Consider the following 27948-nt stretch of genomic DNA (forward strand, 5'->3'; position numbering starts at 1 on the left):
GAGTTCCAGCACATCTGTACAGCTGATTTTCCCGTTGCATGCACTGTATAATGGCTGCTGGAAAAGTCAAGTGTTTTGTTGTTGACTTACCATCTAGAAACCACTTGTGTTCTTATTGGTTGTGCACAAGGTTCCACTTCTGCTTTTCAAAGATGTATGGTTGCTGTATGTAACTATCTCCTCGTTAGTATAGTGGTGAGTATCCCTGCCTGTCACGCAGGAGACCGGGGTTCGATTCCCCGACGGGGAGTGAAGTTTGTTTCAGGTCCCTCTTGAAAATGAGATCTAGATCTCAACAGGGTTTAACGGGGTTTACCTGATTAAATAAAGGAATGGTTGTATTATTGCGCATTTGTTTACAGCTATTTTCATGTGTGAATGTAAACGTTGAGTTGGGGGGTGTGGCCAACAGCAGATTATTTGGATTTAAAGTGAGAGAGACCCTAGAACATCTGACAATAAGAAGAACTGATCAGACTAAAATCACATTATCTATGAATCATTTTGTTCAAAAAACGTAATGAACATGTTTTGTATAGACCATAGATCTATCCTAACCTTCCCAGGAGGTTTTCTATCAGAATTAAATCAACAAAGAATCCAGAACGTCTGAAGCTCTGCAGGCCTCACTGTTTGAGGAAAAAGAACATCAGAGAACAGAAACATGATCCAAAGCACAAATTCACCTCTGGTTGGCTTAAAAGGAGGGATTAGAAGTGGTCTAGTCAAAGCATCTGATTGAGATGGGCAAGTTGTCCTCGAAAAGCAGCCAAAGTAACTGAATAAAAACAATTCTGTAAAACAAAGTGGGACAAAATTCCTCCACAGAAAATATAAATGACTGTTTATGCCTGATCTCTGTTGTTGCTGCCATCGGTGGAACAACCTTTCCTGAGGTTCAGGGGATAATTACTTTTCACAATTTTTTTTTCTTTCATCATAAATCAAATCATCTTTTTAAAACTGCTATTTTTTACTCACCCAGGTAGTTTTAATTTGATGTTAAAATACTTATTTCCAGCTCTGTAAATGTTCAGCGAGTGAAACTCTTTCAACTTTACACCATCACTTTAGTCCTTCGTCTCAAAATGCAACTTTCCATTTAATCTATTTTTTCTGTTAAGGGTATGGACAGATAGATGCAGAGGTGGTAAAAAAAATATCAACTAGCCCACTCAAAATATGTCTCATGGCTTCAGTTGGATGCATTCCAGCTCTGGCATAACCAAGGACGACATATTTATGGGAAGAAGAAACAAGCCTCCCCACTGCAACATGCTGGACTTCTTCTCTTTTAATCTCTCCGTTAATTAGTAAGGATCGTTTTCCACTTGAACTCATCTTGAAAATGTCTGAACTTTTCTCCACAAATCAAACATGGACACTGAGTTTAATTAGACTCAAGACTTGCCTATTGTTTATGTTTTAACGGTGAAATATTTAGCGATCCTGAGCAGGTTCAGATCGGCCCACCGTCTCAGATACGGAGATTTCAGCCTGATCAATTTTTCAGGTATTTTGGGGCTCCTGTTACTTTAAATCTAAATAATTGACTGCCTGCCACTCCCCCAACTCAACTTAACTTGGGTCGCTAGGTAACGGTGGAACTCTGCTGGGGTTGCTAGGTAACGGACTGAGCTTGGCTGGGGTTATTAGGTGAAAGGGCAGTGCTGCTGATTTGTTGCATTCATAAAGTTATTCTGCTCATTTTCCAGCTGATTTTATTGCCAATAAGCGTCTGGGTGTTTGGTTTTAAACACTTGGTCTGTTTTCAGTAGAAATACAAATGGAAGTACAAAAATGCCCAAAATGTTAATTTTGCAAATCAGATCCCCCTTTTTAACAATTTATTTATGATTGCAAAGTACTGTCATTTTGGTCCTTAAATTACCAAAATGTCCACTTAACTTTACATTTTAGTGTCTGATGATGTAATTTTTAAACATTAAATGGTTGATTATTCGATCAGTACTTGAGTAGACTTTTTACCAAATACCTTTTTACTCTTACCTCAGTATAATGTTTGGCTACTCTGCTGTTGCCTCTGGTTGTCTTAAACTGACCAGGCCTAGAGAACCACCAGTTTAGATGCGATTCAGTTCCTAAAGCAACAGCTGATGGGCTCCAGCCTCAGTGGCGTTCGTTCGTTACGCCGAGTCGAAGGAGGAAGTGTTGTGATGAGACGCTGCGGCGGTGTGGGTGGCTGGCGGAGGCCTAGCGCTGTCACCATCCCCTGTGTTTGGATTAGGCCACTGCAGCATGTGGGGGGAATCAGCGTGAGGCATCACACCTGGAGGAAAAGACGATCCGGCCCCCGGTGCAGTGGGCCCCGGCTCCAGCCAGTCTAGCCAGCATCTGGAAAGGATATGTGGGGACGCGGCTGAGTTAGCAGGCTTCACGGCTGCTTCTCACTCCACGCTGGTTTAAAACATGCGCCGCGAACGACTGCGGTAAAAATAAAACAAGCACTGAATGAGAATTTGTGTTATAAATAAACACTTCTGCTGGAGTTTGTCTTCTTCCCTGCACTTTCCAATCTACTTGGCATAATGTTATTGTGTTGTTGGTAAAATATTATCTTTCTTCACTCACTTTACCTCCAATATGTTTCCACTTGACTCATCTTGGCGTTTACACGGCTGCAGACGCCAACAGTTTTCGGTTACTGTTTAGTTTCATTTTGGATTGCTTTACCTCATAATGTTCAGACATTTTTGTGTGTTTTGAATGAAAAATGCTTAAACTAAAGATGCGTTTCCACCAGCTCTGTTTAATCCGCTTTAATCCAACTCCAGTCCGTTTGCCTAGAAAGTCCGGTTTGGTTGAGGAACTCTGAAAAAAGTGAACTCTGATCCGCTTTGATGGAAAAAGCCAGCTAGCTATAGGTCTGGATTTGGTTGAAGTGAACTCTGGTTCAGTTTGAATGCATATGTGAACACCAAGTGGATCGGAAACTACTCCAAAAGCAGGAAGTGGACTACAGCGCAGGGCAATCTGGGTAAATACAACCAAAACAAACGTGCTAGCCTAGCGCTAGCAGGAGAAATAACACGATATTTTGCCAGAGACTAAAGAGAAATCCTCCAACACTAAAATCCTCCATCTTGTTTCCATCTGGTGAAGAAGGAAGTTGCTCTCAGTGTCTTTAGAGGTTTTTGTGTCGTTTCCTTCAGTGGTTCTTAGTGCAGCGCCCCCACAGGCCAGGAGGGGAACAGGTTGGTTTGACTCAGAACAGAGAGACAGAGAACCACAGCATCTGGAGGTGGAGCAGATGATGCAACTTAGGTCCCAATACACTCGAGAAAACTGGACTGTCAGGTGTGAAAACACTAAAATATTCAAAAGAGAATGCAGTTTAGAAAGCTGAAACTTCCTTGGCACAATGCTACACAGTTTCCTGAAAATGACCACATATTATCATAATATAACCGAAATGTTCAGTCAAATTTACGACCGAGGTTTGTAGGACAGAGTTCGGTTTAGCGCTCAGATTTCACCAACCGAACCGGACTTTCTAGAGAAACGGACTGGAGTTGGATTAAAGCGTCTGAACACCTTTGCTTCGTTTTTCTGCTTTGTGTTTCCCATAAACCTCCAGAGAGTGAATATCTGCAGAAGCTTCATTGTTTCACCTCCGTCTGTCTGTTTGTGAGTGTTCAGGTTTTTTAAGGTGGGGGGGATCCGAACGTGTTGCGACCAGAACAATCCGAGCCTCAGTATTTGTTTACAAAGAACCACTCACTCACCCAAATAATCAGGCGCTGTGGGCCTTCCTAATCCCGCACCCAGCCGGCGGAGCCAGGTTGTGCTGGCGACAGCCGCGATAAGATACTCAAACACGCCTCTTGATCTGCGAGCCGCGGCCTCTTCTCCCACGCCGCCGCCGCCTTTGTCTCCTACCGACTTGGAGCTGCGCTGCTGCTATTCAAACCTCTACAGTTGGTCAGTTTAATCTCTTTTTTTAAAACATTTTTTACAGCTAGTGTGGTCAGAAACGATGAAATAAAACACCCACTGGCTTGCAGAGGAATGCAGGTTTGATTTTGTGTATTGTTCTGGTTTCGGTGTGGTTGGCACAAACTCTGCATGTCTGTGTGTCCGCTGATGGACTTCAGTGGTAAAATTAACATTCCAGTCATGACCTCATATTACATCTACAACGGCGTATTAGGCCCATTGTAGGCAGAAAGCAAACAGGAGAACACGTCTGACAAAAAATGATCAAATTTTGACTTTGATCTCTGAAATCTTAAACTAGGATTGTTCTTATTTGCAAAGGTTGATACTTTGCTAGAAAAAAAATTTAGATTAACCTCAGAAATTTTCCAGACAAAGATGTGAAAATTTCTAAGTTTCAAAAGTCAAACATTTTCTAGAAAAAAACTGCAAACTTCTGAGAGCCAGAAGTCAAAAGGTTTTCACTTTTGGAAATCTTTCTGACACATTTTTCACTTTTAGCTCAGAAATTTTCCTGGAAAAATTTGGCAGCTTACCTCAAACTTTCGGAGATTTTTCTGCACATTTTTGACTATTAGCTCGAAAATTTTCCTATTTTTTCTGGAAAACCTATGATATTAATCATTAAATTTGTGAGCTTTTTTCTTGTATTTTTTTTACTTTTGGAATACAGAAATCTCAGTTTTTTTATGGAAAACCTCTGAGTTTTTCTTGCACATTTTTGACTTTTGGAGGTCAGAAATATCCTTGTTTTTTTTCTAGAAAATTTCTGAGATTAATCTCAAAATTTCTGAGTTTTGTGGTAGAAATGTACTTCTTTTTTTTCCTCTCTCAAACGGCCCTAATACGCTGCTGTACCAAGCGAGAGAGAGCACATATTTGCCTTTTTTCCGTCTCTTGCATGGGAAGAAGGAGATGATAGGGCATTATGTGTGTCAGCGTGTGCAAGCGAGATAGAGCGGCCAGGAGTCTGGATAAAACACAGCTCAGTGATACAACATAATCTATCTGGAACCACGTCTCAATATCACACTATTTCACACATTTACGTATCAGAAATTTGGCTTCCCGCTCAGATCAGCCGAGTTATTTCTGCCTGGATGCTGCAGGAGCAAGATACAGTTTGCAGCAGCACAGATGGGAGCGGCTGTAGCTTTGCTAGCACAGTATCACAGAGAAAAACGTTCGGTATGTTTTAACGCAGATAAAGCCGACATATTCCGCGGCTTTTCGCACACAATACCCATGAAGGAACGATCTCCCATCTGGCAGCGCAGCCTTTCCAAAATCCTCTCTGTCATGCTCGATGTGAACAGGAGAGACAAAACATTGGGAGTATTGGCCCACATCAAGCTGCAGCTTTGGGCCGCTGGGTATCACAGCATCGCCCTGCAGGCTGCGGCGCATCGCTCACATCTTCTCACGCCTCTCCACGGCTTGATGCCGCTTCGTCCTCACTGGAAACTTTCTCAAGGTGAACAGGTTCCTGAAATCCACCAGCTCCTTCAGAAAGGCCTTTAAATGTCGGGGGAAGTCACTGCTGTTCCGTTTCTGACCACATGGGGGAGCCGAGGACAAGATGGCAGCAGGAGGACGGATTCCTTCAAGTGAAAAAACTCAGGAGAAATTTAAACCAACATAAACAAAGACAAAACCTGAAAATGCTCAATGAGAGCATAAAGGAGTGAAACATCAAAACAATCCAGTGACATTTCCTCCAATCTGAATCCTTAATGTGGATAAAGTTACAAAGTTCAGCCTCTGTTGTGTTTTCAAAAGTGCAATCATCCAGGATGTTGTGTTTATTTTTTTATGTTGTGACCTAAAACTTTTGATTTTATGCCATCTTTTCCAAAAAGTTGCAATTTTTCTTTTATTTTTCCATGACACAGTCTTACAAAAACAAGTTCAAATTGAGGCGCATAACCTTCACAAAAAGGATCTCAACAGTTAATATTAAAAGCACAAATATTTTTCAGTTCTTTCTATAAATATCTTTCTTAGATTTGTGGTATTGTGTATTTTCCAGGCACATCGGTTATAAAAATGACTTAAAAGAAATCTGACTTGGCACCTGAGGTGCATTAAAATTGGGCCTCTGTCTCTTTAAGAATGTTGAGATTATTTTATTTTTATGATTTCTGTGGTCTAAAATTTTTTTGATTCTGCACCATGTTTTCAAAAAGTTACAATTTTCTTTATTTTTTCCATAATATTGTCTTTAAAAAAGTTTAAATTGCTGCACATAACCTTCCATAAGTAGGATTTTAACAGTTCATATTTAAAATGTGAATAACATTCTTATGTACCTTCTTAAAGGGGCGGTATTGTGTATTTTCCAGGCACATATTGTCATTTTATAGCATTTTTTTTTTTTTTTACAGGTATTAGGTTTTAGTTTTAATAAAAAGATAAAAATAAAACTAACCAGGGTCTGAAGGTGTTTAAATTTCAATCTGAAATGTTTTCTGTGGGAAATTGTTCTAACTCTTAATATATTTGCACATTTGGCATTGAACAGCAGCATTGGTGCAGCAGCTTGGTGGTCAGCACAGCGAGTTCTGTTTCAGATTTCATCCTTTCCAAGCGGCACGTTGGATCCAAATAGAGAAAACTACAGCTTTTTAGTCAGTTTACCTCCAAAAACAAAGAGAAATCTGTGTATCTGCCAGCCTGTGTGTGTGTGTGTGTCCTTCCTGTCTGAACGCAGTCACACCTGTACTCCCTGTCACGATGTTATCAGACCCTAAACACCTGCTCCACCACCGAAGGTCACCAACTGCATAAAACCGCTTCCTAGCGCGTCTGAAAATACACTCTGTGGACGCGTCTAAATAAAAAGGGCCGTGTTGTTGCTCTGCAGCCATTTATATGCGGCTCATGTCAACCTGCATGTTGCTCACAGGCGTCAGGCAACCAGAGTACAGCCTGGATGGAGAGTCAGGCTGAAGCACAGTCATTATTAGCTGTGTTTCTGTTACAAATGTGGCAAAAGTCTGTTGACTTTGTTAAAACAGTGTTTTCATTAAATAAGAAATGCAGTTAAAATCACATGTGAATAAGTTTGTTCACAAAATAAGTCATTAAACCACTTCCTGTCGTCTTCTTTGTCATTTCCTCCAGTAGTAACATCCTGTTAGTCATGTGACTCTTATGATGCAAAAAAAAAGTTTCCATTGCAGTTTTGCTGAATAAACCAACATCAATATGGCCGAAGAACCCACCGCATGATCGCGTGAAACTTTTTATTGACAATTGTGAGTATTTTCAAAATCGCAGTGCTTCAATCAAGCAAATTTATTTTTGTAAATTCAAGTTGTGAAAAATGGTGGTCAATGGAAACATTACTAACTGTTACAAAACTTCTGCAAAACGTAAGTCAATATTTTACTAATGTTGAATAAGTAAATTTATTTTTGAAACGTCAAATTGTGCGATTATATCACCAATGGAAACGCAGCTGCTGCTGAGAACTGATGAGTTACTCTGACTAAATGAAACTTATTGCTTCACTAGCTGCTTTTGTATTAACTAAGATTGACCTGTGTGTCATGTAAACTTTAAATGTTAGTTTAAATGTAGATATTCTGTGAGGTTTGCTGGCAGTAGCTGGTTGCCAGCAGGAGGATCGGGAGGTTTCCAGCTGGGTCGGGGAAACAGACTCAACAAATCAGAAAAACAAATATATCACAAGGTTTCCTCTGGTCAGGTTGTAGAGTTTGGGGATAAATCTATAAAAGGTCCAAATAAGTTTGATCTTTGAAGTTTTTGTGAACAAAATATTAAAATCTCACCACATCTTGAGTTTTGTTTTGTCTTGTGAGTTTTAGTGAGTTTTTTAGTTTGCATATTGGAGTATTAGGGCCAAACTAAGACAAAATAAAACAGTAAAATGAGCTGAATAAAGTTTAATAGTACAACGACTTTATTCTTGTAATACTACAACTTTATTCTCATGTTATTATGACTTCATTCTCTTATTATTTCTTCATGGAGGTAAAAATGATTTCTGACAGAAAGCCACTGCTGACTAATAATTTAATTTCTAACCTTCAGGTTTACTTTGTGCTTATTTCTGATCCCAGGTTATTTATGAAGTGAGACGTTGCTCAGAATGAATCCTGCAGGTTTCAAGGCTTGCATTTAAAAACAACAACTGCCATTGTTTAACAGGTTCTTAACGAGGCTGCAGGAAATCTCTGCACTGGTTGGATTACTTGGTGTTTAACAGAAAAGAAACGCATGACATTGTTGTGCCTGTTGGTGTTTTCACTCAGATATACTTCCCTTAATGACAAACAACAAGGCTTTTCTGACTGAAAACAATCCCAGCACTTCAAGCCATGAGAAGAAAAAAAATTGTGACAAGAACATTTCCACCAAAAGGAAGACATTTCACGCACCGGGAGCCTTTTGTGATGTTCTTTCTCCCTGCTTCTTTCCCCTCCCCATCTCTTCCCTTTGTGTGCGTAAATCATCTCTTCCCCGCGGCCTGTCTGTGATCATGTTGATGGGAAACAAAGAAATCATCTTGAATGGCACATTAATTTCCTCCGTTCTCCCCCTGCCCTCTGCCTAATGAAATCCCCTCTGCCACGGGGCCGAGGAGCCACGCTGGCAGGCCGTCACCAGCCAGTAAATATGTTTACCTTGGAGCTCTGCGCTAATGGACTGTTTACTAGGCGGAGGCCCGGCGCGGCGCGGCGCGGCGCGGCGCGGCCCGGCCGGTCCAAGGTTCTGTGTTTCTCCGACCAAATGACAGCAAATCTACGTCTTCCGGTCTCTAACTAAACAAGCGCAGCAAAAAACTACAAATATATCTATAAAAATATAAAATTAATAAAGATTAGAGCAGAACTCTACAGCTAGTACACAAAAATACCAGATCACTTTAATGACATTGGATGACGTCAAAAGATGCTCAATATTCCTAGTTTTATGTTTTTGAGATATAAAATTACTGCTTAATTTGACTATTACGACATTAAGTTCATAGAAACTTAGCTGAATATGTTTATTTTAAGAATAAAGCATATTTTGGCATCTCATCGTGACTCAAGAACAGAAAATGAACCAACACACAGCTAGACGTTCTTTGATAAATGTGCTACATTTGTGCAGCAAAAATATTCAATTTGTGCTGCTTTTGCTGTGAAGATATTAATCAAAAATTTAAGGTCAAAAGGTCAACCTTTGACCTCGTTGAATTTCATAAATGGAGCCAGGAACTGGTTAACTCCTGAGAACTTTAATATTTTTACAATGATAGCAGCACAAATAAAAATCTCTGCTGCACAAACGATTGACACCAATCTATTGGACTGGTTGACCTTTTGACCGTAAACCTTTCATTAATATCTTTATAGCAAAAGCAGCACAAATGGACATGCTTGCAGCACAAACATAGTGTAGTTAATCGACATCATACTTGTTTAATTTTGTAAATGTGATGACGCCTGGAACCATTTATTAACATCTTTAAAATGACAGCGGCACAAACAGAGATTTTTGCAGCATAAACGTTTGACACCAGTTGTGCCGGACTGGAAGGAGGTGGGCTGCAGCAGCGCCATCAGTGACAGTTTTCCAGAGACCGGCCCGGTCTGACACTCAGCTCTCTGTCCAACTCTTCTCACCATCGATTTCCTTCTCTGCCTCCAAACTCAGACATCCAGCCTGTGAAGAGAGGCTGGATGTCTGAGTTTCACCCACTGGAAAACAGAATCTCTCTCTGCTATTTTTTGCATATTTGCTAAAACCGTCACAACATGGTGACGGTTTTAACAAATATGAAAAAATGTGAACAATGGAGCGCCTCTGTTTTCTCCCAGTGCTAACTACAAACAACCAATCAGTCATGAGGAGGGTCTAATGCTGTCAATCACAATCACGCTCTCTGCTACACTGCAGCTAGCACATCCTGTTGTGAATGCTAAGGCTAGTTAGCATGATCACGGTGACAGCAGATAAACGTTTTCCTGTAAAGGTGAGTTGTTCCTCCAACATTAGAATATTTAACAGTGAGTACAAGAGACTGATTGACAGCTTTTAGACCCGCCTCTTGGGTCTGATTGGTTGTTTTTGGTTCATTTCTTCAGCTGGTAATAGAAGCTCATGGAGGACTGGAGAAAATTTGTCTTTTCACAGATTATCTGTCACAACATGGCGACAGTTTCAACAAATACACAAAAAACATATTCCTTATAAAAATGACATACTGTAAGTTAAAAAACAATTCAATTTGAATGAAAACAAATAAGTTAAAATATACCAGTAGAAGATGTGCGCTAGTCCAAACATCTTCGAAAAGCTTAAGTGGAGCCTCCTGCACAACCAACAAGAATGCAGCCAGTTTCTTCTGGACAGTAAGTCAGTAAAGAAACACTTTTACTGTGATAAAACCAGCTGACCAAATGTACTGGAGCAAAGGTTGGGTTGCTAGGTAACGTTCGGAACTTTGCTTGGGTTGCTAGGTAACGAGCTGCGCCTGCTGATCTGTGACGTTACATTCTAGAGGTTTTTTTAAACACCAAAAAAACATTAACATATTGCCAAAAAACAGCTGCCTTTTTAAAAAATATATTTGGTTTGTTTTTAGAATCAGTAGAAATCCAAATAAAAGTATAAAAACATACAAAATGTGAATTGTGCATCAAAGGTCCCTTTAACAGAACCTGTCGTGTCCTTCTGACACAAGATGAGTAAAATCTGTTATCAACATTTAGTAAAATGACATTTCTTCCAGTTTTAGACCTCATGTCAACTAGGAAGCTCATTAGAAGAAGAAGAATTACTTTATTCATCCCAGCAGGGAAATTATTTCGCAGTTACAGCAAGAATTTTTTTATACATAGACTAACACACACACGACAGGAGCTGCGTCTGCAGGCAGCCAGCTGAGCCGGCGCCATTTTTGAAGGACATGTGGCAGAGGTCGTCGGGACCGGGAGTCAAACCCGCGACGTCCGCGGGTCTAAGGCCTCCAAATGTGGGGCGTGCTAACCCCCTGCGCCACCACAGCACGCCCCTATTACAAACCAAAGAACCTCCTCTGACCGGCTGACTTGGTTTGGATGAAGGCTTGTGGTAAATAAACTTCCAGTGCTTTATGCTGAGTCCATATATTAACACGTTTATGAAATTCCATGTCAGATTTCTCCACAGGATGCGGCTGAAGGGTGTGAGACGGAAGATTCTCTTCTTCTCTGGAATATTTCCGCCTCCGTTTCCTTATTTCATCCCTTACAGATCCAGTCTCTCCACCCCGTTAGCCACCCATCTACCGCCATCCAATCCTTGCTTCATCACACACACACACACACACACACACACACACACACAGGCAAAAACACACCCTTAATGTCGGCAGACTTCATCGATTGATTTCCCCTCGCTGTGACACATTTGGTGCAGCCGCATGTGGCCTATTAATTATATCCACAGCAGACTCTCGTCATGCTTCCTTTTTTCCAACAATACACCCCCAACCCCCAATACACACACACACACACTTCCTGCAGCATAGCATACAACCAGCAGGCTGCTAGACAGCATTCATAACCTGCAGATCTTTAGGATTTCTGCAGACACATAGGAAGAGTTGAAGCACACAAGCTGCGTTTCCACTACTAACGTTCGCAAATCTTTGTAGAAATTCAATTAATGCCGAAAAAACACAATTTCTCAATTGCGATGTTTCATTAAAATGAGAAACAGAATTAAAATCAGATGCGAATAAGTTTGTTTACGTGATAAGTCCTTAAAAAACGTTCTGCCATCATCCCCCTGCCACTTCCTGTTTTCTTCTTTTTCTTCGTTTCCTCCAGTAGTAACATCCTGTTGTCGATCATGCGACTCGTGTGATGCAAAGAGATGTTTCCCATTTAAATATGACTAAAAAAAAACCTCATCCTAGCGCCGAAACTTGAGTGAAAATCAAGTATTTTTTAACTTGCCGTGTTTCCTTTAATAAAGCTTCTATAAAAAGGTTTTTTCTATCTTTGTTGAAACTTTCTCCATGTTGTGACAGTTTGTTAGGAGGCAGATAATCTGTCAAAAGATCGATCTCCTCTACCTCCTCCCTAAGCTACTATTGCTGAAATGCACCAAAAACAAGCAATCAGAGCTAGGAGGAGGTGTTTAGCGCCGTCAATCAAGCTCATGTAGGCGCTACTAAATGTGCTAATGGTGGCAAAACAACTCACTGTTACAGATGACTAGCTAACTAGCTAGCAATAAAGACAAGCTTTGATAGCTGCAAAGTAGCAGAAAGAAAGGGTGATTGACAGCACTAAGACCCGCCTCCTGGCTCTGATTGGTTGTTTCTAGTTAGCACTGGGAGAAGACAGAGGAGCTCCATTTTTCAGATTATCTGCCTCCTAAACTGTCACAACATAGAGAAAGTTTCAACAAATACATAAAAAATAATTTTTATAAGAGTTAAATATTGCAGCTTTAAGCAAGTTTATAGGAATGGAAACGCAGCGACTACATGTAAACAGAGGGCAGCCATCTTGTGTGTGGCTGAGCGGACAAAACCCAAAGAAAGCCCAAAAGTGACAAAACGTGATAATGAAGGTTTGGGTTGAAATCCAAGTCCTGCATTTTCCTGGATGTGTTTTCATCTTGTAAACAATACAGAAGCCTTCGCTGAGTCTTTCAGCCCCAAATCCCTGCTTTTTATATTTAGCTCATAATCACTATAATTTCCAAATTAGAGGGAGACCGGCCAAGTTAACATTCCTTCGGTACAATAGTCCTAAACGCTGCTCCCATCGCCTCCAGAGGAGCGGCTCGGGGAACGCTGCAGTAAAATCCAGAAAACATCGAAGCTGAAAACAACTGAGGCTAAACAACTGCCAGGGGGTGGGGGCAGATTAAGAGCAGATTACAGAGCCTTTCCCTCTGGGGCCTGCATATTCCAGATTGTTAATGTGGTGGGATTGGGAGAACAACCTGGAAATTTTCATATGAAAAGATGTTTTCCATCAGAGATTAACGGCTCTTCTCAGTTACTGTCTCTCCTCCCGCCGTCACGCAGCAATGCAGGAAATGAGACGCAAACAGGAAAATCCAGCTGAAAAGAGGCTGCAGAGGGAAAAACTGCACAGGACGGCGAATTAGGAGCAAACGGCAAAAAGTAGCAATACATTACTGCCAAAAAACTAAAATTTTGAGATTTTTTTTTTTTGAAAAAACACAAGTAAATTTCTGAGCTTGAAAAGTTGAAAAATTGTTAGAAAAAGTCTGAAGTTTCTCAGGTTAATCTAATAAATTTTCTATGAAAAAGTTTTGAGTTTCAAAACTCAAAAATGTTTGATTAAAATTTTTTAGTTTTTAATAGATGAAGATTTTCAAATTTTGAAATTTTTTGAGAACATTTCTGTGATTAATGTCAACATTTTTGCCTTTTTTCCAGCAAATTTTCAACTTCTCAAATTAAGACATTTCCTTGTTTCTCCTGGAAATTTTCTTAAATTATTTTTTAGCAGATTGTAGATTTTTCAAAATTGGAAATTTTCTTGTTTTTCTAGAAAATGTCTGAGATTAATGTCAACATTTTCTCATTGTTTTTCTTTACTTTTCTAGCTCAGAAATATTCTTTTGTCCTAGAAAAAATTCTGAGAATAATCTAAAAACAATCCTAGCAAACCTCTGAGCTTAATCTAAAAATTAGTTGTTTTTATGTGAAATTTACTGGCGTTTTCCTTTGTATGACGGTCCTGATGCGCCGCTGTAACCTCGGGTCTGGGCTGTACATGTTAGCCTGAACAAAGCCGGGACTCATGGATTATTTATCAGCTGCTATGGTGAATACAGGCTGTGTGCATCGGACAAATACATTAATCATATGATCATCTGGAGCTCACCAGAGCTCTGACTCCATTTGCAGTTCATGTTCACGCAGATTAAAGTGTTTATTCTTTCGTATCTGTGTTATTAGGTGCAGGAGGATAAAACATGTTGCATTTGTTATGTTTTTCATGTTTAATGTCACAAAATATAATTTATTGTAGCTAAAAATTGTTTTGAAGTCTAGATCCAAACAACTCCTGGAATCCAGAACATACTTTTGATCCCACATTTAAACTATTTGATGTAAATAAGATTATAACATGATGTAAAGCTAAAAGAATCTGATTAATTTTGTGAATTTTTTCCCATGTTAAACTCCCTCCTAAAGCCACAAAAGATCAGCAGAAACGTAAAGTAAGCAAATTGGACACAAACATTGTTATTCTTTAACAAACTTAAACAGGAGATAATTTGACATCGTGCGAAGCTGATGCAGCGTTGTATTGACATTTGAAATACTGCCACCTACAGGTGGGAGTTAGCAACACGTAAACCCAATATTTCTGACCATTTTTAAGAAAAAATTGTAATAAACGACAATTATTCACTAGCACAAAAAAGATTTTGCATGAATTTCCACAATCACAGAAATGTGAAAAACTGTGGAGTTTATGCTTAAGTGAATGTGGGTTACATAGAAAGTTGGTCATCCAAAAAACAACAGGAAGTCCACATCTGAATGGTTTGTCCTAGTCAAAGTCTCTACTTAATTCCTATTATGCAGTATGAACTTAAACAGTTTGTTCTTGTACAAAATATCCAGCAGTATAGCTGAATTAAAACAGTTTGATGAAGCACTAAAAGGCCAATTATCAAAAATTATGTTAATTTGTCTTTCCAAAACGTTTTTATTCCTCTTAATAAATAAAATTCATCATAATAAAACTCATATTTTGCGTCGTCTCAGATGCTCACCAATAAAAATAAGCTTGTTGGTTAATTCCAGTACATTTACGTTGACGCATGTTTATTTCTCTTTTAAGTGGAGTAATTCAACGTTAAATCATCCTTTCTGCTGTTTTTCACAGAAACACTGCAGCAACGCTCCCTACACACAGCAGACTTCATAATCAATACCAATAAAATAAATCCGTTACCCAATTTTCTTAAGTGCCTCTGTTATTGATTTTCTTTTGCAACCAAGTTAACGAAGCGGCCAATAAATATCAGCGCCGATCCCAGCTCTGATGGAAATTATCTACAGATCACAGCGGCGTACGAAAACACGGCTGATAAATTCCCTTCCAATTTGTAGTCCCATTAAAAAATATTATTTACAAAGATCATCTGACTGAAGCTTTCAATTAAATATCTGCTGAGAGAGTAGAGGCGTAAATGATTAAATGACGCTGCAGTGGCTCATTTTTATGTAAGATTAAAGCAGAAGATAAAAGGAAAAACATTTTTTTTACACATCAGTCTGCAGTTTCACAGTTTATCTTCCTCCTTCCACCCGTCACTCCCCTCGGTTTGGAGGTTTCATTTGTAGTGACTGATAACAAGCTGAAGGAAAAATGCAGAAAAATATTCCCTAATTAAAGAGCCATGAAGGATCACTGAAGGTTTTTACACACACACACCAACACACACCCACACACACACGGATCATCTGTGGGGTTGATGTGCTGTGGCTAATGATAAAGGACAGTGGACCACGGTTACCACGACGTTTCCTCTCCAGAAAAATGAGTTCATCGCTTCACATCATTATTTAAATCAATCCCATAATTCCTAAAATATTTGCATATTCAAAGATGGTCGCCTCTTTTCCTTTCCTTGCCTTGGGCTGATGCAAGTGACAGAAGGAAAAATGATAAAAGATGCTGCTGACATGAACGGACAAGAGGAATATTTCACTTCAAATAAACTCCAAGCAAACATACAAGTAATTAAAAAATTACCTTGTTATATGTAATTAATGACAAACCGGTTAGTTGGATGCAAACGTGAATAATCGTTTGGGCAGAATTTTTTTTTAAATAAACAACTTAATTTGAATGAAATAAAATAACCAAATAATTACAGATATTTATATTTTTTTCTTCTTTTGATAAAGTAAAATAAATATTCTTTGGGGGTTTAAGTAAATCTGTAATGCCCATGCCTTCCAGCAGGTGGCGATAACGCTGATATTAGTGAAAACTTTTCCAAACAAAAAAATCCTGTCTGTGACTAAAGTTTGATACGTTCTCTGGTTGGTATCAGTGTTGGATTGATACTAACATCAATGCTTTAGTTTTAGATTCCCTCTTCAAATTTTATTAAATTTTTCCATTGTAATTTCTCGACTCTAACATAACAAATTGCTTTGTTTTGCTCTGAAATAATATTTTTTGCACTTTAAGCGAAAAAGTCCCACAAACTGGTTTTTGTTGTTCTATTGTTTCTTTTTATTCTAATAGATATCCATAAACTTTGTACAATTTTGTCCAAGTTTTTAACAAAATAATTCAAAGGAAAAACCACAACACGACCTGAAGAGGTGTGATGTTATAGTAAACGTTTGCTGCTCAGCTCTCACTCTCAGTGGCTCCGCCCTGCTCACAGCAGAACTTTGTTTTGAATGGGGCAAACACTAACTGAACAGAACAACAGAATCTGAATCAGCCCATTCAGGCTGGGGCATTATATTTATTCACACTTTTAATTGAAATTAAAATGAAACGTCCACTGATGACATAGTTTGGTGACCGAATTTGGATAACACTTCTCATAAAAAAAGAAAACACTAAATGTAAAAAGAATTCATTAACAAAAAATATTTATATTTGCCAAGTTAGGCTAAAATATGAGACCACAGATGGTAATAAATTAGAGTTTCTGAGGAAAAAGAGCTGAACTGTTGGCTGTATTGCTGTGTAGAAACAGTTCTTTAGTGAAGCCGCCATCTTATGAGTGGCATGTTTTTCCTGGGACCCAAAACAATCATGGTGGAAAATGTAATTTTTTCCAACTAGAGAACCAACATTTTTACATGTTCATTTTAGCACCAACAAAATTTCAGCCATTATTGAACACATAAACAATTAACAATTTGATACAAAATCTGAACTTTAACTTTTGTTTTTATTTTTAACTGTATGAATAATTGGGAATTGTAGGTCTGCCTTTATTATACAAATAATGAGTTATTTATTTCAGTAGGGGTAGACTAATCATACAGATTTTTGTGTTTTCTTTGACACTGTTTCAGATTACAGTTGTTTAATATACAGAATCAGGATAAAGTGAAGCAAATATGAACTCTGATAATTAATCTGCATGATTTTACCACAAACATTAGGTGTTATTAACTCTCCACTGTGAAAAAACTAAACTAGAGGAAAAAATTATCTAGAAAACACTAATCAAAAAATCTCATGTAGATGTCAATTTTAATAAAGTCCCTTAGGATATCATCAAATGTGTCATTTTGTTTGTCCAATCCATCAAAGAAGAAATTCTGACAACTAAAGGAACATTTTACATTTTTTTGCTTGGAAAAACAACTTAAATTATTCATCAACTCCTTTTAAATACAACTGGGTAAATCAACAAATATTCCAACTGACTAATTTCTTCACTTCAGTGTTGACTTGGTTCCCAGCACTTGCAGGCAGTGGCAAAAATTATCATTATTATTAAAGCTGGAGCGTCAGATCATCCAAAACTTTACCCACACATAGCCACGAAAAATAAAAGAGAAAGAAGCAACAGAGGGTTGGCGGGAGATAACTCACTCTGGTCTGTCTCCTGTTGAAATTTCCAATTTCTTTTTAATCACCTTAGGTGATGATGGTATTCCTGTCTAAGGAGTTTTCCCCAACACAGCCTCGTGGAGGCTGGCAGCAAACAAAACAGAACAAATCGGGCTGTTTTGTATTTAGTGTTAATTACGCTGCTCATTGTTACTCGTTTCACTGCAGCCAATCAGGCTCCTTCTTGTTTTTGTTGTTGCATCAAAAACAATAAATTAATTCTACAGCAAAGAATAAATTTTATTTACTGGGCCTTTAAATTGAGAAAAGATCATAAATTCAGATCTAATAGTGACTGCACAATATACCAAGAATGTATGATTATTGCAATATCATCATACATTTAAAGTGGCAGTAGCCCAGGGCTTCTTGTTTTGGGGGTCCCCAACGGTTTTGTTTTTTATATTAAATCCATATTCATCAGGTGTTTTAAATTGTTCCATTTTTATGACAGTTCCTTCAGGATTTGGAATTGTTTTTAATCAAAATCACTGGTTTTGCGGTGCTACTTTAGAAATATTTACAAGAAATTTTGTGATAATATATACTGATTTGTGCTTAAATGTGACAGTAAATTAGACTTTTGGTCATGGATAATAACATCAAGCAAAGTTGTATCAGCATTATTTAAGTTTGACAATCAAACTTGTGACCTTTAGGCGTTTTGTGGTTTTCTTTTTTGATAAAGCCAAAAACATAATTTAGATCAAGTCTATACACAAGTTGCATGTATAACATAACTATATGTTACAGGATTCAACACCAAAAAACATGCAAACATTTTCCACACAAAGACCAGAACATGAAATCCGTCACGGTTTTATGTTTTCAGGCTTTGTTTAATTTGTTATTTTTAATAAGTGATCGCTGTGATAGATTAGCTACCGCCGCTATCCGCTAATCTAACACAGCGAAGGTAGATGAGCTAATTTAAGCCCTTGCTCTATTGATGATCTGTCAGAGTTGGTGTGAGGGTCACTTATTTTTTTTTATCTGAACCAAAACACTAGATTCTGCATCACATCTACATATTAAGATTGTCAAAGTCAAGCTAGCATAACTGACCTACTTCTCTCTCCATCTTTTTTTATTAAAACTTTTCCTGACCTTGTTATCTAGTTGTTGTAGTGTTGACTGTGTTCCTTTCTTTAATATATCCTGCATACCTTTAAGATTTAGCGTGTTATGTTGACAACTTTAAAGCTAAAACCAATGCTAGTCATTGTCGGCTAGCAGCTTTTGGCCCTCCAGAAGGGAGCTGGGGTGTTGCAGCTTTACGTGACGTCAAGCTGCAACGTGTCTATGGTTTCTATAAAATACTGTAAAATATTTACATAATAAATCTGTGTGTATTTCCTAAAAGGGCAAAAACCATAATTTGAGAGAATTTTTTTTACCACAGAGTTGAGAAACTACAACTGAAAAATAAAATTTTAAGTAACTATCCGATACCAACTTCTTCTGTATCAATTCGCTCACCTTCTTTCTACTTCAAATTCAAGCTTCTTAATGTTTTTTATATAGAGTTTTTCCTGTATGTCTAATCACAGGTAATTCATTTATGGATTTTTATTTATTTTATTAAATCGTGCCTTAGCCCTGTCTGATGGGAACGGCGCTATCCGACACCGATGTCCGTGTAAATGTAGATCACAACCTGACCGTCTGAATGGAGATGATACTTAACACGGTGTCACTCCTAAAGTAGGTCAATAACAAGAACATATGGGTCACCTCTATGTACCGTGAAGGGTTCGGGGCACAACGTTACACTGCATTGTACTGAGCTGCTCAGGTGTGTGTGAGTGTGTGTGCGTACCTGTTCGTATCGGATAAAGGGAACGCCACTGAACCATGTCAGCGAAGCAATCAATGGACATGGAGCAGACATCTGGTGAGTGAAGGTATGCAGCGTACGGCGGCGCATCGTCCTGAAACTCTGCACTGCCTGAGTAATGGAAGAGGACGGTTCCTGGAATATTTAATTCAGTGAAACATCGAGCGCAGGTGTCAGAAGTCTCATCTTCAATGTCACGTAGACAGAGTTTATTAAATGAGACCTTGATTTATTTCAAACAAGTGAAATCTCAGAAAATAAAATATCTAAAAACAAAAAGCAGTCAGATATCCATAGAGCTCTTTTCATCTTTAACAAAACAACCAAACGCAAATCTTTTCCTGCTCTATATCATCAACTATATGTAGGAGTGGGCAATATGGACTTAAAGTGTATCAAAATACAGGACTATTTATTATCAAAATATTTTGCTGTACTACTACTGTCACTTTTTTTTATTACAATAAAAGTGACAAGGACTATTTATTTCTTCTTTTTTAGATAACTGTAATGACATAAGCTGTGTTTTCATTGATGATTTTATTGATATAAAATGTAATTGATATGATATAAAATAAATGTATTTAATGAAAACACAACAATTTAAAAAATACTCCAATATGGAAATTGGTTTATTTCACAAAACTCTAATGGAAACACGGTTTTTCACATTACAGGTGACATGATCAACAAACGGATGTTACTACTGGCAAAAACCATGAAGAAGATGATGACAGGAAATAGTTGGAGGATGATGTTTTTTAATGATTTATCGCGAGAACGAATTTATTCCCGTTGGATTTTAATTGCGTTTATTTAATGGAAATACCGCCATTTTCTTTCGACAGTAGCTCAATGTCAAAGTTTTGTGCACATTTGTAATGGAATCGCAGCTGATGTGTCACAGCAATTAAAGCCCCACAACACAAAACGTCCCCATTTAAGGTGCTGCTTTCTGACACCAGTAACATAAAGAAGTGCGATTATTGATGTTTTTATTGAACAAACTGGAAAAACAGCAAAACTATCAATCCTGACAATTAAGCATTATCGTTAATTGGAATTTCGGTGTGACGATAAATTAAAATTCTTATCATGATAAATGATCGACGATACAATAAGTGCCCAACCCTTCACAACACATCCAATCATGTTTAATCTGCAGTACTAACATCAATTTATTACAGATTTCTGTTCCAAATCAACCTAAATAATAAGTTTCTGAATCTTAAAAGTGGCATTTCTGCACAACGAAACAATTTGCAAATAAAAATAAAAAACCGAAATAGAGAATGAGTGTTCCTGGGAGACAGACAGACAGACAAAAATGCATAAATACAGAAGCAGAGAGAGCTGAGTGCTAGTGTGAATAGGAGGGAGAGAGAGTATGCTGAATCCCACTCAGACCACCTGCTCATCAGTTCCTCTGGCACAACAGATACTGTCATTGTCCACACAAACACAAATACACGCTCGCACACACACGTTCAAATCTCAAATATAAAAAATCTCCCGGTGCGCTTCGCAGAAAGCCTTTCCCAGTCCCTCCCACATCAGATGCTGGGCACAGAGACTTGATTTAAAACTGTTAGGTGCCATTCAATATGGGCCTGGTTGGACGCCAACGCTCGGACGTTTCTCAAACTTACCTGCAGCTTTTCAAACCAGAAACGGCCAATCGCTCCGGTATTTCACCAGCCGGCGGCATCAGTTTTTAACTTGGAGGCCATAAATGCAACCAAAGATTATTACTTTTGTTTTAAGATGCAGTATTTCTGTCAAAACGAGATGCATAAATATGTTTAAAATACCTAAACAAAGGTGAAAAACTTCCTTAGAACATCGTACCTTAAATTAAACTATTCCTACTTTCATTTTATATCTGTAAAAAAAGCAGTTTTTTAGCTATAAATCTGCATTACTTCATTTCTGAATTTCTATAGATAATTTCTATAGATAACACTATTGTTTTAAGACAATACCATGATAATGAAATTTCACCCCAAGATATTTTAAATATCCAAAATAAAACATGACAACTACGAACAATAAATAAAAGCAGAATCAAAACCACACACAACCAAGATGACAGATAAAATGGATTATGAAGTCACTGTAAACAAAGCTGGACTTAAAAATGATTAATTATCAGATTGTAAATTATAGAGCTCATGTTAATTTACTCTGTGATTAACTGTTGTCAAATACACCATCGTAACTTTCTGTTGATGAAAAGCAAAATGTTTTAAACTTTATTTGTAAAGTTAAACGAAAGGTTCTGTGTAAAAGTCAACTTAACAATGGTGAGTTTTTGTTTTATAAATACTATCACCATTGTATAAAACTGATAAACACATGGTCTGGTAATGGGATGTTTGCTAAATTTAGTGTTTTTCAGAACAGAAATTCTATAAATCTGTTATCCAACAATAAATTATTGACTAAATGATAATGTTGTTGTTTTGAGACCATTTTCTAGCAAAACAATTGTAATGGCAAAATGATGCAAGAACACATTCTCAGAGATTAATAAACTGTAAATATTTGATTAACATTTAGCACTAGAACTGGAAGACAATTTAAATACCGTACTTAAAATGAATTAAACAAAACAACAAATTTAATGAATTATGAAGACTCTGAACAAAATTATTCTTCAAATAAAAGGGCTTCAGATAAAAGGGCTACTAGAGACTATTGTATAATTCAGTTTAATTAACTATAATATTTATAAACGCAATAATTATAACTGACTCATAAGACAAGAAAATCTACAGACCCATACTAATAATAGTAATAATATTAATAACGACTATTGGAAATAACAGATGCACAACATCAGAATAACGACCAACGGACATCCTATAGATTCTTCATATTCTGTTATATAACACAGAAAGAAAAAATAAAACTAATGATAATGTTGATAGTACTTATTTTAGTTGTTTATTTTGTATTTTTTGGCATGGCCTTGGAAAACACAATCTGTCGCCAGAGTAGCCGATCACCCCTCCCCCACCTATTATTCTCAATTGAGGGGATTCTATTGAAGAGACAGGTGCAGCTATGCATCAACCGAACCCCCCGGTGAAGAAGAAAGTCCACACACAGTCACACAAACGCAACATATAACAAGCAGTCACACAAACACAACATGACACACCAACACACAGTCACACAAACGCAGCACATAACACACCAGCATATGCACCAGCACCCTCCGCCTACGCCGACCGCGCATTGTTTGGTTGCAGTTTGCCTGTGTGGGTTTACTCAGGTACCAAGGTAATGGCACCTGGGGTTATTCAGGACTAAATGGCTGCTGTAGCAGCGCCGCGGAGACAGACACGGCCGCGCACGCCACGTCTTGCCGCACTACAAAGGACAGGTGTGTGCGTGTCACCAATTTGTTGTCTGGGCCTGTCCATTAGTCGCAATTTAACAGGATGATCAGAGTGCCTGAAAAGGGCCACATCAAACAGGTCTGGAGAATCCCAGGTGCCCGGCGGAAACGCCAGCGTCGGCAATAGGCAAGCCCACTTACAGGCCTAATGCATTCTGGGAAGGAAATGAAGATGTTGCCCCTCCATCCAAGGCTCTTTTGTTCAGGGATTGTCTCAAAGTTCACATGATGTCTGTGTGATGAGAGCAGCGAGGGCAATTATCCTTCCCAATGCATATTAATATTTCGCTAATGGAAGGCTGATGGCCGTGTTACGGCGAAGTGATAATGCGCTGCGAGACAAAGCTAATGCTAGGCATCAATGCAGAACGAACGCTCTGATCTTTGACACATGAGGCTTAGAAACAAAAACCCAAAACCGCCTCAATACTGCCTGCAGCCATCCGACAAAACATCTGAATTTTAGAAAACTTTAATCATATAGGCCAAAACATAAATAAGATCAAGCAAATAAAGTCGCCCGATTTGTAATTTTTTTTGTTATTCATTGTAGATCCAAATCTTAAAAATTATTTTGCACATAGGAGTCCAGTTTTCAAGTTCAGGCTCAACTGAACAAAATAATTCAATCTTAATTTATTATTTACAAAATCAAATAATAATCTGATTATTATTTAATTCAATAAATAAATGCGCTAAACATTTTGAAAGTTAGCAAAAGTGCTAAACAAAAGTTAGCTGTGCTATTAGCAGACGTGTTTACACCTGTAGGTTTCTGATAGCCGAATTTTATTAATTTATAAACTAATCCAGAAACAGTCTGATATATTATAAACTCTGATGTTGCACCGCTTGGTGTTTTATGATATAATTTCTGCAGCTGAAAATGGGTCAAGGCCCAAGCAGGACAGCAGTACTGGGACCAAACGGACACAATCTCCCAGCTCCTCCAGCTGATTTATGGCCGCTGGTGTGACCCAGCGGTGACCTTTACAGGAGTCACCCGGGCAGGAGCCGACATGACAGAGCGTCTCTCCGAAGGTCGCGCCCCGTCCGGCAGCGACGAAAGCTGAAACTCATCACTGAGCCTGACGCACTCCTCCAGCCGCGCTCACTGAGAAACGAGTCGCCGCCGGCGGGACGCTGAAACGATCATAACGACCCGGCGTCGGCGTTCCCCGTCAGGGAACATTTCAGATTTAACGGCCGGTTCTCATCAAACTTCGTTCAGCTCAGATCACGAAGTGTCCAAATGTTTCACCAGAATGCAAAAAAAATAGCTGCATAACTAATAACACATTTTTTTTATAATGTAAAAAAGTCTAAATCTGTAGAATATTTAGCTATAAATCAACATATATCTGAAACATAAAATCTGCCTGGTTTGTTTTGTTAAAAACAAAAAAAAACTACAAATACCCAAAGTGCCAATGGTTTTTCTATTATTTATGTCTGGATTTTTGTGCTTATTCTCAGAAACAAGAACATGCGGACGAGGAATATGACCACTAAAAAAAACAGAATTACAACTTTTCTCTCAGAATTCTGTACTTTTTCTAAAAAACCTTCAGAATTCTGAGATTTTGAAATTACAGCCAGAGTCCTGAGAATTTAGATTTTAATCTCAGAATTATGAAATTCTGGAAAAAGTCAGACTTATGAGGGGAAAAAGTCAGAATTCTGAGAAAATTCTAAAAATTTTGACTTTTTTGTTCTCAAAATTCTGGAAAAACAGGGGAAAAAATCCAGTGGCTGTAAACCACTTCCACAAGAAAAGGATTTGGGTTGCTCAAAGTTTTTACATTATTGAGTGGAGTTTACTAAAAGCATTAACACCAGTCTGCCTGTCTTGTAAGTCACTGGATGTTTGTGTTCTTATTATTTATTAAATCTAATTCAAAATGAAAAACATGGTTGATTACAGATGAGTACTTTGTGCTACATCTTCCATATTTAGAAAACTTTTGTGCCACTTATTGCGATTTCAGCCTCTTCTTAAAGATCTAAGTCTTATGTTTGCACAGAGAAACTCTAATAAATGCATCGTCCGTTCCATCTGAGCATCATAAGTGACTGATGAGCTTCAGATCCACATGCATGAAGAGAGAAAGAAAGAAAGGGAGGATAAGAGGGAGACCAGGTCTTTTTCCACTGACAGGTGTGCAACACTGGCTGGCCTCTTTGAAAAGCATTTATTTCCTTAGCAACTGGATGTCAGCTCAATTCAGCTGGGCGATTTTAGCAGATGGCTTGGTAAATACCTAACCGTGTGTTCATGTGGAGAAACTATAATGCATCACGACAAAACGGCGCACATTTCCCCAAACTCACACAACACCTTCGCATGGGGCCCTCATCATTTGCCCTTTTCTGCTATAAAAAGGTGATTTTTATTTAGAAAACTGAAACTGTCCTCCATATTCATCAATCATAACAGTTGGTATTCAACAGTGAAGTATTAGAAGCAGGAAAATGGGCAGCATAACGTCAGGATGACAAAGTCGAAAGGTAAAGGTCAGTTTGCTAGTAAAGGACAAACAATTCAACAGGTAGTCATAATGTTATGCCTCATTTGGTATGAGTTTTTTAGCCATCCTGTCCCAATGATAACGGCCTGGGTATTACATCTACACCAAGACGCTGCAGAGTTTCGGTTTCTGCACCTCAACCATCAGTTTCAGCTTCACACAGACGACAGATGTTTAATGTGTTTTAGTGATAAAATTAAGACCTGATTAATGACGTATTTTAAAGTTGCTCAGGTGACAGAAAGTTGACATTGTTACAATCTTAAGGCAGACTAAGCCAGCATAACAGAGCCTGCTATTGGCAATCAGATCGTTTGCTGGCAGTGTCTGTTTTTAAAGGGGCAGTGTTCTGCTTTATCCAGGCACATGGCGGCCATTTCATAGCGCAATCCAGTAACTATTTTACCTTCAGGTGCTGTATATCTCAAATATGACAAAATAAATTCTACTTTATAATTTAACGCCTCTGTCTCTTTAAGAAGCCCCTGCTTTTTTTGAAACTGCACCTTCAGGAAGTCATCCCAACATGGCTGCTCTACTAACCCTTTAACAAGGTTTTTATCAGTGTTGTGCTGAGAAGTAGCTCCTATCATGAGCTCAGCAGGTGCGCAATTCCACCAGGTGTTTGCTAATTGCTGATAGCTAGTCTGAAGGAGCTCGTTCAGAAGACAAAAGCTTGGAAACTGCAACTCAGAGGAGGAGCTGTGCCCTGTAGGTGGGGCTAAGTCCACGCATGCGTTTCCAGTACTGACGGGTTGCCATGGAGACTAAAGGATTTCTCAAACATGGGAGAGAGAATCAAAGCAACACAGGGAAATAATATTATAACATGACAGACAAGGTATTCTTTTAAAGTTGACTTTACAGAATGGTGCATCTTTAAAACTCTTTTTCATCAATTTTTGCAGAAGTGGTTGTAAATCTAAAATCCTGCAGATTCTCATACTACAGATCACACCATGCTTACTAATCATGCAACTGAGATCTAGCTGGAACATTGTGCTGTCATTTTCACAACACAAACATGAAGTACTTTATAAAACAGTTAGTAGTTTCCTTCAGAGTCATAGTGAAGAAAATGTGAAAATCATGATTAAAACGTGATTTCCCCCAGAGGCAGCTGGAGTTGGCAGATAAGCCGGTCTTGGAGTAGGACACTCCCAAATAGACTGACTCCTTCCACAGCTTCCATCTTCCCGCTGTGCTAACATTCAATGCCACATTTCATATTTCTGTATTTACTTCATCACTGTAATTTACATCCCAGCTGTAAGGTGAGGAGGATATTTCATAAGCAACAGAGTAGATTTATGATTTCAGCGCTTTGCTTGATTTAAATAAACTCAATACAGTTTGCCAAGTAATGTCATATCAGGTTTCTAAAATGAACTGCTTTTGCCGGGTAAGCTAACCAGAGAGGTCAGCATCAGAAACGCATCAACAGTTTTACAGAAGGACGTTAATTTGTTTCATGTTTTATTGGGTCTCTGTGACACATGTATGCAGATTTTATGAGCTATCGAAGCCATTAGGAGGACAGTTGATGCGCTTCTTGCAAACTTAGTCAAATTGTGTTAAAATATGAGCATCACAGACAATAAAATGTAATAAAATGACTCAGTTACCATCAAAATGAGTCTCAATTCACCACAGACATTTAAAACCAAAATCCATCAGAGCTTTTAGTTCAGCTTCATCTTCCCAAGTCTGGATTTTGGCCAAAACACATTAATGGTAACCAAAAGGTACCTGCACTGATCCTAAAGAACTAAAGACACAGTAGCTTCAAAAAGGTTAAGCGCTTTACCAACATGGTATTTAGAGGATGCTAATGCTAAAACGCCATATGAACATGGTACTTAGTGGAAGCTAACACTGCAGCGTCTATAACAACGTAGTATTTAGTGGACGCTAATGCTAAGGCACTATATCAACTTGGAATTTAGTGGTAGCTAGCACTAAAGCACTATATTAACATGATATTTAGCAAATGCTAAAACGCCATATAAACATGCTATTTATTTGAAGCTAAAGCGAAATACCAACATGGTATTTTTGGAAGATACAGCACTAAAACAATATAGTATTTAGTGGACGCTAATGCTTAAGTACTATATCAACTTGAATTTAGGGGTAGCTAATGCTACGTTAATGCACTTTTCCCACATAGTATTTAGCAGTAGCTAACAGTATAGCACTCTAACAACATGGTATTTAGCAGATGCTAATGCTAAAGTACTGTATCAACTTGGAATGCAGTGGTAGCTAATGCTAAAGCTCTATATTAACACTATAATTAGCCATCACTAATGCATTATGCCAACTTGGCATTTAGCAGATGCTAATGTTAAGTTCCCACTGCGGAACAATAGAGAATGTTTCTATTGTAATCTATTTTATTCTGTCTGGGTGAAAACCCAAAACGCTCAGAGAAACTCCACCCTGATTGTCTGTAAGAGATTCAAAGCTAAGGTATGAAAGTAAATTACTGTTAATTAGTGTTATTATCTGGATGTTTTAACAACAAATACAAATAAGTAAGCTTGACTAAAACAAGAATATTTTCAGCAGTTATGTTGGGTGGCTTTTCTGCCAACTTTCCACCAACTTCTCCTCTATATGAAACATTTA

General features: G+C 38.2%; 1 protein-coding gene and 1 non-coding gene across 4 annotated transcripts in view; one reads left to right on the plus strand and one right to left on the minus strand.

Moving 5' to 3' along the window:
- Positions 1-27948, minus strand: part of LOC114134038 (uncharacterized) — a 73208-nt gene that overhangs the window by 34821 nt on the left and 10439 nt on the right. Inside the window, exons 2-3 of one of the 3 annotated variants that reach the window (XR_003593330.1) lie at positions 19369-19521; positions 19116-19248 (exon numbers count right to left, since the gene is read on the minus strand). Coding sequence is in view for 1 of the 3 variants with exons in the window: in XM_028000253.1 (XP_027856054.1) it covers positions 19369-19476 (108 nt within the window). In the remaining 2 variants the exon portion in view is untranslated. Of the gene's footprint in view, positions 1-2010; positions 2966-19115; positions 19249-19368; positions 19522-27948 lie in introns of those variants that run through there. The other 2 variants (XR_003593329.1, XM_028000253.1) reach the window with 2 other exon arrangements.
- Positions 179-250, plus strand: trnad-guc (transfer RNA aspartic acid (anticodon GUC)). Its single transcript has one exon. It is a non-coding gene; the product is annotated as a tRNA-Asp (tRNA).

The sequence above is a fragment of the Xiphophorus couchianus genome, chromosome 19 (genome assembly GCF_001444195.1).
Source record: "Xiphophorus couchianus chromosome 19, X_couchianus-1.0, whole genome shotgun sequence".
Classification (NCBI taxonomy): Eukaryota; Metazoa; Chordata; class Actinopteri; order Cyprinodontiformes; family Poeciliidae; genus Xiphophorus; species Xiphophorus couchianus.